Genomic DNA, 13,759 nt, shown 5'->3' with positions numbered 1-13,759 from the left:
CCGGTCTATTCCCGAACTCCTGGGTTGGAGTAATGCTTCCACCTCAGTCCCAAGTAGCTGGCACCATACACATAAGTCTCTGTGCCAGGAGAAAATGGTCCACGATTTAGTTATGAGACAAACATGAACTCTTCTGGGCTTCTTGACCTGGAAGCAGTTCTCCTAAGATTAATGTGATGGAAACGTCATAGTACATCTAAAGCACACTTACAGTTAATCTTCCAGTCAGGAAACTGATTGCCCCAGGGTGGGCTTCTGCACTATTTACAACAGTAGGTTCATTTTTCTTCTAATTCTTTAGAATTATTGTGAAGGCACACCTGGATACTGGTGGCTCTTGAATGGTAATTTTGGTGCTATCAAGTAGAGTTAGGAGTTTGAAGATTCTGGTTCAAATCCTTTATTCTATAGAACACCATGATCTATCTATCTATCTATCTATCTATCTATCTATCTATCTATCTATCAATCATCTATCTATCCATCCATCTATCATCCATCTATCATCTATCTATCTATCTATCTATCTATCTATCTATCTATCTATCAATCTATCTGTCTCTATCATCCATCCATCCATCCATCCATCCATCCATCTTTCCACCATCTATCTATCTATCTATCTATCTATCTATCTATCTATCTATCTATCTATCATCTATCTTCTTTTCCTGCATATATATATGTGTGTGTGTGTGTGTGTGTGTGTGTGTGTGTGTGTGTGTGTGTGTGCCAATGCATATGGAGGTCTGAGGTTGATGTCAGGAGTCTTTCTCAATTGTTCTTCCACCTTATTTGAGACAGGAGTTTTCAAACCCAGAGCTAGACAATATGGCTAGTCTATCTAGCCAGCTTTCTCATGGAGTCTTCTGGATCTGCCTTCAGAGGCTGGGATTCCAGGGGGAAGCCACACCTACCGAGCCTTTATGTGGGTTCTGGGAACCTGGCTTGTAGCTGAGACATCTTCCCATTCTCTTTATGACTGCATTCATGTCCTGGTTCTTTCCACTAGAGTTGTACCATCAAACTCTATTATTTAATAGTATACTATTAAAATAATTATAAAAAGTAATTAAAGTGCAATTTTGAAATTCTGTTTTTTAGACAAACATTTCAATTATCTGTCCACAGTCTTGTGATGAGGAAGACTGAATTAGAAGAGTGGATACAGGGCACTGTAGCAGGAATCTTAAAAGTTCTTATTAATAAAAACAAACCTGAAGCCAGGTATTGTGGTGAATGCTGGAAGATCAGAGAAGCAGAACAAGCCACAGCTTCCTCACCTTGCCAATTCCTCAGCTGATCCTGTTTCCTCAGACTGGAAACCTCTGAGTCCTCATCCAGAATGAATTTCACCTAAACTATTTGTTGCTCAAAAGCCTAAAAGCTTAACCTGCTCTAGTTCCTGATCCTCACGCTTTATATACCTTTCTGCCATCACTCCCTGGGATTAAAGGCTCACTTCCTGGGATTAAAGGCGTGAGTCACCATGCCTGGCTGTTTCCAGCGTGGCTTTAAACTCACAGAGATCCGGATGGATCTCTGCCCTCCAAGTGATAGGATTAAAGGCGTGTGTGCCACCATTTTCTGGCCTCTATATCTAGTGGCTGTTCTGTTCTCTGACCCCAGATAAGTTTATTAGGGTGCACACTATTTGGGGGAACACATTATCACCACAGGGCGCCCTCATCACCACAGGGCTGTCTACTGCACGGGCTGAGCTTTCATCCTGGAGAAGGAACCGACAGTTTCTTTGCTCTCACTCCCACTTCTCTCCACAGGCAATAAGGCACAGTGCTCACACAGTTAGAGGGTTCCGACTGAAGTCAGCAGGTGCTGAAGAGAGCACCCGTAAGCTGTGTCACATAATGATGTAGTCAGCAGCTTAGTGTTCCCTGTGCAAAGATCAGATTGACACATAATGCCTCAGGGACAAATCAGCTTGTCACCTGCAAGCTAAAAATAGTTTTCTTTCTTTATGTCTTTCTTTTTACATTTTTTAAGTGGTTGAAAAAAATCAAGTATAATATCTTGTGATATATAAAAACTGAAGTTTTTTTTTTTTTGACATTTCAACGACTATGAACTTTTGCTGGAACACAGCCATGTTCATTCATTGGTGCAGTGTATATGGCTAAGCTCTAATGGCATTATATAATATATGTTATAATGGCATTGTATAATATACGATATATTGGTATATATTATGCTATAATTGCAGAGCTGAGCAGTTGCATCAGAGACTGTGTGGCTATTTCATTGCTTGGCATTGTTCTGTTGCATGCTGGTAGTCCCAGCATCTGGGGAGCTGAGGCAGCAGGATTGTGCAAACCTAGCCTGAGCCCTGTCTCAAAAAAACCAACCTGTAACATTTTAGTTATGACATTTCAGGTGCCATGCATATCACCATGTCATGACATTTGATTTATTTTTTATTATTAGTACATACCTAGCATCTAAAAATAATAATAAAAAAGAGAACTTTAAATATTAGGCTTTTAAGCCAAAGTTGAACATGAATTATTTTGTCTTTGAAGTGGTAGTGTGGTAGCTGCTGTGACAATTAGTACACCGTTGGGTAATACATGGACTGTGTTATGGCTCTGGAGGCCAGAAGTTTGAAATGGTTTCAGTGGGTTAACCTAAGCTGTTGGCAGGGCCACAGTCCCGGAGGGAGGCCACAGAGGAGTGCATGCCCTGTGTCCCTCGGCTTAAGTCCCCTTATTTCACTTGTAAAGCCAGCATCATGGATTTTCAAAACTTTTTCTTCTTTCACAGTCACCTGGCCTTCTGTTCTTATTTGATGGAGTTGCCCACTTGCGACCTAACATCTTTGGCTGCTGTCAATCATGGCAGAAATTAAGGTGAGAGCAGATACGTGGAGAAGAGACAAACACAGGGACAGACTTGCTTAGAACACATTACTCTTACGTTAACTAGTCCAGTTCCAAGAGTGAGAACTCACTCACAACCATGATTGTTAGACAAATTTCATGAGAGAATGGCACTGCTACCATTTAATTAATTAACCACTCTCGAATATTATTAAAGGACCAGTCTTAATAATCTTCTTCCCAGGGACCCAGAAGAGAAACTATGAAAGGCGAGAATTATTTTTGGGAAATGAATATAAGTACACCAAGCTCTTTGTCTGTCTGCTTTATTCCTCTGGGATAAAATCCTGTCTACACAGCTTCAGGTCTGTTCTCGTGCCTAGCTTCTTTCTTGCTTGATTTCTCTCTACCTTTATCTGCTGTCCCCTCTAAGTTCTATCTTGATTCTCTCATCTTAATTCTGCCTCATCTAGGTCCTTCTTACCTCATTCTTACCCACCTAGTACTTCCCCATCTGGCTCTTCCTCATCTTCCATCTTGTCCTCAAGTTCTCTAGTCAAAATCCTCCATATACCTCTCAGTTTTCCATCCTCAAGTTCTCTAGGGTATTCAGTTATAAACCCAAGCAATAGCAATCCTCCCCCTCCAGGCAGGTCACCAGGCTTGAATTCCTACAGGGTCATAAAGGCAGGTAAGAGTTTTCCTCAGGCAGTGACTGTCAGGCTTTCTTTTACAACCCAAAAAGGGAGTGGTTAAAGGAGGAGGTCAACTGAGGGCTAATATTGGTTAGTATATCGAGAATGGGATTTATGTGCTCAGTCTACATTCCTAGAAGTGGTTAGGTAAGAAGTTAGGAGTCTATAATGTTAGTAAGGCTGTATAAGAAAGGAGGGTCTCATCTTAAATTACACAAGAAATAAAGCTATCCGCCTGACCTAGGAGACAGGCATTGTTTCTGTTAGTTCAGGAGATTGGTTGGCCTTGGATGCTTAATAGGTATTTTAGATAAATACACTGTTGGGAGTTCTTGGAACCACACATAGCAAACAAGAAAATCATTGTAGGAACCAGCTAATATAGATACAAAAGCTAAAATATCACCCAGACTTCCTAAGCCATGGCTTGACCTTTGCAAAGGTCCTTGACCTTTCCAAGTGGTAGCTTCTGTCACAGTAGCTGGATTCCATGACATTTTCCCGAGGCTTGCAGCAAACCACCTCTAAAGTCTAGGCTTCCTCAGACTGACAGAATGGCAGCCAGATTTCAACATTACTTTCAGAGGCAACGAATCATACTCAAACCTTAGTAACTTGCAAAGTTTAAAATATACATGATCAGGCTCCTTGCAGACAAAGTTACCCGATGTTTAGTATAGCTAGTGCCTCCCACCTGATGGCAGTCTTAGGAGCACAAATCAGTACCTCATTCAGTGACTGTCACAGGCTGAGCTTTCAGAATACTTGGGCTACCCCCTCACTTCCCCTGTCTTCATGGGGAAGTTCATGGTCGTTTGGGGCTATTGGGGTCCAAGGCACCTTTCTTCCTTTCTGTCTTCCTCCTTCTAGCCAACTGCAAAGATCGCTGGTGCAATTTCAACAAACCCAGAGAGAGAAAGGAGAGTAAATCCAAGTCATCTGTCTCCCTTACAAGTCAAAAAAAGAAAAGAAAACATAGAAGACCTGAGCTGCAGACACAGACAAACGACTTAGGGATCCGTGGGCTGCTCTTCTCTCCCGTGAGGGACACTGCAGTCCTTTCTCAGATTCCATGTGCTATAGGACTGCCTTCTCTCTTTTCTCAAAGGTGAGTGAACTCATGAGTGAAGAAATTGAAATAGACATGGATGCACCGTGTTGTTATTCACACAAAAGTGAGCAGCAAGCCTCGGAATCCTGAATATCGTACATTGTTCTAAATCTGCAGCCGATGTCCAAAGTCTCTTCACTGGCCACAGGGAAAGCCTGAGCCCATAATCAAACACCTCTAACCTCTCCCTGACCGTGTCCTCGATTTACATGACTAGATATAGGCACACTGAATAGCTCCAGGCTGCTCTGGAGGGAGCAGATCAAATGCTGGCCAAGGTGTAGTCCATGTCTATAGACTTATTCTATGGGTTGATGTAGATTTTTTTTTTTGGTTTAAAAATTTGAATGAATTTTTAAGTGAAAGTGGTAGATGTTTTCAAATAACTGTTCAGATTTTTATTAGGATCTGAAAAGCCTGTAATAATGGGCCCATGGTCTTCACGGTGCCAGGCAGCTGAGGTAAGCACCAACCATCCTCAACTTGGGCAGAGCAACAGGTTCACAGAGATCCGTACTGAAGACCAACATGGTTGGTCCTCTAAGTACTTTACAAATAACAACACATTAGATTCTCAAAACAACTCTGTGAGCTAAACTTTGCCAATATCTCTATTTTCAGGGGATGAGCCTGTGCTGAGCTCCAAACTGCCCAGCTGGTCAATGAGAGAGCTGGCTCTTAGATCTGCTCTCCAAATCAGGTAAATTTTCTGCACAGACCTAAATGATTCCATCAGCTGGGCAGCTAGGGTGGCTTCTGCTTCAACTACTCAGTCCCACTGCTGGGATGAAAAAGTACCCATGGAGTATAGGCAAGCACATTGATATGGCTGTGTTCCAATAAAACTTTATTTACAAAGCCAGATGGTGTTTTGGATTTGTTCTAAAGGCCACAGCTCACCAACTCCCATTTGTGATTATATGTTACAAGACACTAATCATCTCAGTCATTTATGTTGCCTGCTGGGTCCCTGTAGGCATTTATTTAGTGTGGTCTGAACTCTAACTTCTTCCCTGTGCAACTGAATTTCTGTGAGGTAGCAGTCTTCTTGGAACATCAACCATAAGGCAGCTGTCTTCTTCCAGACACTGAGTATAATGCAGTGAGAAAGGAAGAAAACACCATCTCCTCATGGATCTTCTGTCCCATGGGAGAATGTAATAAACAAAATAAACAAGGGAAAGACACAGCATGTTTTGTCTGTTTGTTTTTTGAAACAGGTTTGGATTCAAAGTCATGCTTCTCCTGCCTTAGCCTTTTCTGAGTGCTTGGTTATAGCCAGTGGTCACCATGTCCAGCAAGGAACACACGATTTGTTTAAGGGTAAAAAGGAGATAAACAGAAACAAGTGTATGTGTGTGTGTGTGTGTGTGTGTGTGTGTGTGTGTGTGTATGTGTGGTGTGATGTGTGTGTGGTGTGGTATGTGTGTGTGTGTGTGTGTATGTGTGGTGTATGGTGTGAGTGTATGTGTGTGTGTGTGTATATGGTGTATGTGTGGTGTATGGTGTGAGTGTGTGTATGTGTGTGTGTGGTGTATGTGTGTGTGGTATGATATGTGTGTGTGCACATGTGCAAGCACACGCTCACACACGCGCATTTCAGTTGGGCACTCTAGCAAAGGCCCCGTTGGGAAGCTGGCCTTCATCGGCTCAGCTTTGTGGAAGCTGTAACCATGCTTCTTCCTTGAGTTTCAGGTTAGGTCTTGTTTCCTATGATCTGATACAGGTTGCCAGGGGCACCCAGGAGAGCAGATGAGGCAAAAGGGATACAAATGTCAGGGAACAGGCATGCCATAGGCCAAGGAGCCATCTTTCCTGGGCACAGGTGGATGGTCTAAGGAAGTGGTGGCAGCACCTGCACCCAGGCTTGCTTAGGAAGAGGCTGACTGAGTTCTTCCAGGAGGCTGTTCCCTCACTCTGGCATCTCTAGTGTCCTGCAACCTTCCCCCTTGACGGCTGCCTTCTCTCTTCTGTGCAGAATCTTGTGTGACCGGATCGTGCTCTGAGAGCACACTCCATCCAATACCTCCTCTAGGTTCTGCCATCTTCAGGCCATCTTAACTGAAAAGGAGACAACCAGCTTCCCCCACAGCACACATTCCCAGGGGCATGCAGGGCTGCCTCTGGCTGGGTGAGAGCACAGCTGGATAAGATAATTGCTTTCAGGATTATGCAAGGGCCATGCATGGCCCTTCTCACTTGCCTTACCCATTTCTTATCTGGTATCCAGCAAGGATGAGAACACCAATTTATCCATGCTAACTTATTATAAGATTCTCAAGGAGGCCACATAGAGAACGTCTAAGTGAGAAGACACTTGGTAAAAGGGTACTGTGCTCTAAACACCCAGACCTATTTATTTTTAGGGAGTAGAGGGGTTTGTTTTCAGTGGGTCACATATTTCTAGAGATAACAGGAGGTATACATACATTATTGTTCAGTCTACCTCCTTATATAACTATACCCAAACTCCCAAAGAACTTTTATTTCTAACCGACCTTCAGTGCTGGCAGAGTTCTATAGAGTATGGGGGCCTCAGTTGAGAGTCTCGGTCAAGATCAGTTATGCCTGCTTCACGCCCGGATGAAGGTTAGAATACCTAAGATAACCACAGGTGGTAGATCATCTACTGTTAAAAGGTTACCCGTATACCATCTAATATGGTAGTCAGCCACTTGTAGTTATTAAAATCAAAATTAATTACAATGAAGAAAATGAGAAATTATGTTTCTCAGTTCTTCATGTCAAGCACCCAGTAGCCACAAGTAGCTGCCTGCTACCACATGGAGCCTTTCCATCCTTACAGAAAACTGGCTGAATAGTTCTGATGGTCTGCCCAAAGTTCCACAGCCTCTCCCAGGCTGGCGTGAAACCAGAACTGGAATTCTGAGCCGGGACCTGTGGGCAGACTGCCTCCGGAGGAGAACTCCCCCCCAGCAACCAAGAGTGCACCTGAAGGGGCCACAGTCGAACGAGGGTGGCAGGGACATGACGGTATAGGCCACCGGCAGGAGGCTGAGGAAGAGCACCAGCAGCAGCAGGCCCATGTAGAAGTTGTTGGACCGGGAGGCTTTAAACACACGCTCGTGGGGCACGTTGCTGCTCATCACTGCCCAGCACTGGAAGTACATGGAGGTCAACAGGCGCAGGACATTGATGCCTACCAGTCCCGGAGCATAGAAAGAGCCCATCCTGAAAGGTCAGAAACAGGATATCTGGTTGACCTGGTGGCCGGACAGGGGAGGGAAGGCTAATAGAAGGTCATGTGGTGGGTGGATCAGGGGCATGCCATCAAGGTATTTTCCTGAAGAGTCCAAGAACAGAGGCTTTCTGTTTAACCAAGATGTCTGTCATCAGGCCGGAGCCATCCAGTCCCCAAGAGAGGGAGAGAACTCTGAGCACTCCAGGCTGGGACCCTGGCCAGGATTTTACCACTGCTTCCCTAGCAGGCTTTAGCGGATCACAGTCTCTGGCCTCCACGAACTGCCCCACTGGCAGAGCGCGGCTTGGAGACAGTCCTTTGCATCTCCAAAGTCTTAGGCTGATGTCAGCCTCCAGAGGAGGTAGTTCCTTCCTTCACCACGCTCCTGTTCTCCCCGCCCTCATCTTTCTCACGTCTACTTCCTTTTCCCTTTTTTCTCCTTCCCTGCCTCCTTGCTTTCTTCTTTCTTCCTTCTCTGTTCTCTCTCTCCTCATTTCTTTCTCTGTAGCACACTGGTTAGCTAGACACTGTCCTGCTTCTCACCCTGGCCTCCCTCTAGTTCTTTTTTTTTTTTTTTTCGAGACAGGGTTTCTCTGTGTAGCTTTGCGCCTTTCCTGGAACTCACTTGGTAGTCCAGGCTGGCCTCGAACTCACAGAGATCCGCCTGGCTCTGCCTCCCAAGTGCTGGGATTAAAGGCATGCGCCACCACCGCCCGGCCTCCCTCTAGTTCTTATCAGAAACTGAGCTGAGAGAGCTGAGGTGATTTGTATCCCCCCCCTCAAGCTCCTTGAGAGACAAAGTTGGAGGCTCTAGTTTTTTGACTCCCCAAGTTATATGCTCCTCAGATGAAATAGACAACTTACCAGATCATTCCTTGGTTGAAGATCAAGCCCAGCACGTTTCCACTGATATCAAACTCGGCATATGAGGGCTGGAGGGGGAAGAAGAGAGAGGAAGGGGAGGAGGGGGGAGAAAGGGGAGGAAGAGGAGGAAGAGGAGGAGGGGGAGGAGGGACAGGAAGGGCAGGGGAAGGGAGAGGAGGGAGAGGAAGGGAGAGGAGGGAGGGGAGGGAGAGGAGAGAGAGGAGGGAGGGGGGGAGGGGAAGGGGGAGGAGGGGAAGGAAGGGAGAGGAAGGGAAGAGGAAGGGAGAGGGAGTGAGCAAGCAGACATTAGGTGATTCCAGCTAGATCCTATCCAAGTCAAGACAACTCACCCAAAATGCCTGCCTGGGGTTCAGAACTCTGATTTTTCGTTATTTTGTTAATTTTTGACAGTCTCACTGTATAACTCAGGCTGACCTCAAATTTATGATGATCCTTATGCCTTAACTTCTTGAGAGTTCTGAGATTAAAGCATCATACCTGGTAGCAGGATTGTTTCTTTAATAGACTTTTGATATGTACATGTGTATGTATGTACCTATGTACATATGTATGTATGTATGTACATATGTATTTTGAAATAGGGTTCACATAGCCCAGGCTGTGCATTTACTTGTTACACAGCTAGAACTTCTGATTCTCTTGCCTACACCTCCCAAGTACTGGGATTATAGATGTGAGCTACCATACTTGGTTTATGTGGTACTGGAGATTGAACCCAGGGCCTCTGGCATGCTAGACAAGTATTGTACCAACTAGACTATTTCCCCATCCTTATTTTCAACTTTCAAAGAAAAGTTTTGAAGTTTTTAATTAATAAATTTTTATTTTATGTTTATGGGTATTTTGTTTGTATCTAAGTCTGTGCACCACATATGTGTAGTGCCTCTGGGAGCCAGAAGAGGGCATCAGAGCCTCTGGAACTAATGTTACAGACATTGTCAGCTGCTGTGTGCTGTGTGGGCACTGGAAACTGAACCTAGCTATTCTGCAAGAGCAACAGAGCTCGTAACTACTAAGCCATCTACTCAGCCCCCAAAGTTTTGAAGTTATTAGAACCGAAGCTTTTCAGCAACAACAACAAATTGTAATTGTAGGTAAAGTAAGTGAAGGATATGATCCTCTCCCCATCCATAGCTCAGCTTTAAAAACAGTTGTTTTCTTTGTTTTGTTTTGTTTTGTTTTGGCTTTTTGAGACAGGGTTTCTCTGTGTAGCCATTGTGTCCTGGAACTTACTCTGTAGACAAGGTAAGTCTAAAATTTTTTTTTATTTATATTGCCTGCATGCATGTATGTCTGTGTACCACATGTGTGCCTGGTGCCCTCAGAGGCCAGAAGTGAACGCTGGATCCCCTGGGACTGGATTTACAGACAGTTGTGAGCTGCCATGTGGGTTATGGGAATTGAACCCAGGTCCTCTGGAATAGCAGCCAGTGCCCTTAACCAGTGAACCATCTCTCCAGCACCTACAGCTCAGTTTTATATATTGCTTCTCTTCCTTACTGATTTGAAACAGCTTCTTTATTATACACAGTTTTCCCCTGGCTTATATCAGTTCTGGGCTTTGTATTATGCTCTGTTGGCAAGGCTGTTTATTACAGTTCCCATTTTAGTTATCACAGCGTCATCATACTTTTCCTTTCTGGAATAGAGTCTCACTATATAACCCAGGCTGGCTCCAGGCTCCTGATCCTCTTGCTTTTTTTTGTATGTGTGTGTATGTGAGTGTGATGTTTGCACGTGTGTGTGTATGTGTGTGTGTGTGTGTGTGTGCACATATTTATTACTCTCTGCTTCATTCCTTTGAGACAATGGCTTTCACCAAGCCTGAAGCTAGGGTGGCAGCCAGCAAGCCCCAGTGATCCACAGTGTTAGGATTACAGGTGTGCACACGGCACTGTGTGGCTTTCTACATGGGTGCTGGGATCTGAACTTGGGTCTTTATACTTGTACAACCAGAGCTCTTACCCACTGAACTGTATCTCCCACTGCTAAGCCTGGCTTCTTAATATACATACTTCAATAGAGCAGTGGGTATAGTCCCCTTTTTCTTTCTAAAGGGTTTTCCTATACGTTTCATATGCTTATTTTTGAGCAGATTTTATTATAACTTTGCCATCTTGTGGAATTTAGAAATTACTTTGAAGACAGTGGTATTGCGCCTTCCCATCAAAGACGTTATCATTTTGAGCACAGCATTTATTATTGTTCTCAGGCACAGTCATAGGTTTTGTTGGTGCTAAGGAAGGGTGGAATAGGCTTACTTGAAATGTATGCCAGAAACCAGTGGCCCTTAGTGTCAGGCATGGCACTGGAAGGCCGGGGTGAGTGCTACACAGGTAACCAGTTGTTACAGACAGTTGTGAGCTGCCAATTGGGAGCTATGAATAGAACCCAGGTCCTCTGGAAGAGTAGCCAGTGCTCTTAAACACTGAGCTATCTCCTCAGCCCCCATGCCTCCATTTTCTAGATGAAGGACACAATGGGAAAAGGTGGAGCTGCTTCTGGGAATGCAAAGAGGACTCTTAGTAAATATGACTAAATGCACTGATTCACAGAACACGGAAATGGAATGTAGAAAAGCACATCTGAGTACAAATGTCAGACTAGACTTCCTGTGGAATATATGGAAAAACAGCTTACAAAGCCAGCCTCGAGGTCCCAGCACCAGCAATGATTCATGAACCGGACGAAACAAGCGCGGAGGAAATCCCCCACCAAGATGGTGAGGTATGTTACCAGCATGTCAGACACCGTCAGCCTCATGAACTCCTGCAAGGAGGACCACGGGAAAATAAGGAGTGGCTAGATGTGAACGTGTCCACTTCTCTTAAACAATCATAGCCACACAACATTCTCTCCCACTCACCTGAACCTGTCAGGGTGGCCTGATTCTTCCTGGCAGAGTGGTGGAACAAAGAAAGGACCCCAGACTTTAGAGAAAGCTTAATTTAAATTACTAATATTTAAATAACCTTGGAATAATATCTGAGCCTCTAAGAGTCAGGAATATCACGCTCGCTGAGTTATTGGGTAGCCTATCAGTCATGCATGCAAATTGCCTGGTTTATTAGTAGTGACCAGAGCTCCATACCATTGCTAGAATCTGAGGGCTCACCTTTTGCTTTCCCCATCTGCTCTGATATCCTGGTGGCCCCCACTAGGACTTAATGTAACCATCAATTACCCAGGACAACTTCCTATTAATTAAATATTTTTTATTTATATGGAGAAGATGAACCAAAGCATCACATAGCAGAATCAAAAGAACAGAGCTTTCTCCACTTACACGGGCATATATAATGGATTGTTTTTTTTTAAAAAAATAGGAAAGATCTGACAGACCTCTGTTATGTAGCAGTTTCCTAGGAGATTGAAATATTCCATCCTGCATGGAAGCTCCTTAAATAGGAAGGAAGAAAACAATTCAAAATGGCTTCAGGAAGTCCCTGAATCTGACCAGATTCACTAGGCTCTTCCCTTCTAAGAGTAAGTAATAAAGTCTGCTGAGAGTCACTCTCAAAGGAGCTGAGCTGCAAAGAAGACTCTCAGACAAGTTAAGCTGCAAAAGAGACCCCAAGACCAGCTACTGCCCAGAGGAGGCTTAGACCAACCGAGGCACCTGGGGATACTTTTCAACTTGTTGAGCTGCCTGCAGGCTGTGCAGTGTGCTCAGGTTCCCAGCTTTGTGAGCTGTCCCCCATGCTGTGCAGTGTGCTCAGGTTCCCAGCTTTGTGAGTTGTCCCCCAGGCTGTGCAGTGTGCTCAGGTTCCCAGCTTTGTGAGCTGTCCCCCATGCTGGGGGGGCTTCAGTGATGCAGCTGCGTTTGAGTCACTCTGTTCCTGTAAGTAACCCTCATTCATATTCCTGTAGGTAACCCCCACAAAACTCATTGGTTGGACTTCTGTGGTATCTGTACTTTGGTCTGTTCTGAGCTCCCTATCTGGGGTGAGTAGATGTGTGTGTTACATCTCCCCAGGAAAAGTCTTGTTCCACAACAACTTCATCACAACTTTAAAGGCAGAAAATAGATGTGAAGTTCCAGGAAGTACAGGGTCGGCTCTTTTCATCTTGGACCTTCCAAGATGATTAAGAAATGCCTACTTTACCCCTCTGGCTCCTACAATCCTTCCTCCCTCTCTTCTGCAGGATTTCCCGAGCTCTGCCTAATGTTTGGCTGTGGGTCTGCATCTGTTTCCATCAGTCACTGGATGAAGACCCTCTGATGACAGTTGGGCTAGGCACCAATATAAGTGGAGGGGAGGTGGGAGGGGGAAGGGACTGGGAGGAGAGGAGGGAGGGGAAACTGTGGCTGGGCTGTAAAATAAATAAATAAATAAATACATACATACATACATACACACAAAATAAACACTAAAAACAAGGCCTGCTTGATGGACATTTGAGTTTTCAGGGTGATTTTCAAAATGGAAAGATCAAAGAAGGAACAATGAAGAACTCAGAACAATGACCACCTTTTCAGAGAGCAGAACTACTCACAATGCCCACAGCTGTCTCCCAGCAAGAACCTCTGGGCACATCTGCAGGGTGTGGTGGTGGCCGGGGCACACTTTCATTCCCACCAGAGGAGTTGTAATAGTTAAACAGGGTCCAGTGAGTGATGTTCTTGATTTTCTCCTCATTAGAAAGCTGGAAGAGAAAATGGTGATGGGAAGTTGAAAGAAGCCGTGGATAGTTCAGCCGTTTCCATGGGAACAAGTAAAACCAGCTCCAACCCTGCCGTTTGGCTTCTGCCTTGTCATTGGACAGTCTTTTCAGAAATAAACTTCTCAGGCTTTCAGTCTGAGAGGCTGCAATGGGCTGAAGCCCTTGGATCTTTTCCATGAAGTCTTCTCCCTAAATTAGCATCCATCAATCTACTCACACATCTACCCATTCATTTGTCTTGAGAATGGTTTATTTGGGGTCTAATCTGCACAGACAAGTGACTGGTGACACAAGAGTGACCAAAAGAATTTTCTCTCAGGAAGTTCACAGTCTAGTAAGTAGCAGAGATGGCTAATTAGAAAACAAC

The 13,759-nt window shown here is 44.6% G+C and overlaps 1 protein-coding gene across 1 annotated transcript in view; it reads right to left on the bottom strand.

The window, feature by feature from the left end:
* Window positions 1-13,759, bottom strand: part of Tmc2 (transmembrane channel like 2) — a 64,945-nt gene that overhangs the window by 14,233 nt on the left and 36,953 nt on the right. The window contains exons 12-15 of the mRNA XM_059258941.1: window positions 13,225-13,374; window positions 11,368-11,496; window positions 8,707-8,774; window positions 7,593-7,832 (exon numbers count right to left, since the gene is read on the bottom strand). Of these exons, the coding sequence (XP_059114924.1) occupies window positions 7,593-7,832; window positions 8,707-8,774; window positions 11,368-11,496; window positions 13,225-13,374 (587 nt within the window). The remainder of the gene's footprint in view (window positions 1-7,592; window positions 7,833-8,706; window positions 8,775-11,367; window positions 11,497-13,224; window positions 13,375-13,759) is intronic.

Source organism: Peromyscus eremicus, chromosome 4 (assembly GCF_949786415.1).
Source record: "Peromyscus eremicus chromosome 4, PerEre_H2_v1, whole genome shotgun sequence".
Lineage (NCBI taxonomy): Eukaryota > Metazoa > Chordata > Mammalia > Rodentia > Cricetidae > Peromyscus > Peromyscus eremicus.
Note: the sequence above shows the minus strand (reverse complement) of the source record. Positions and strands in the feature narration are given on the sequence as shown.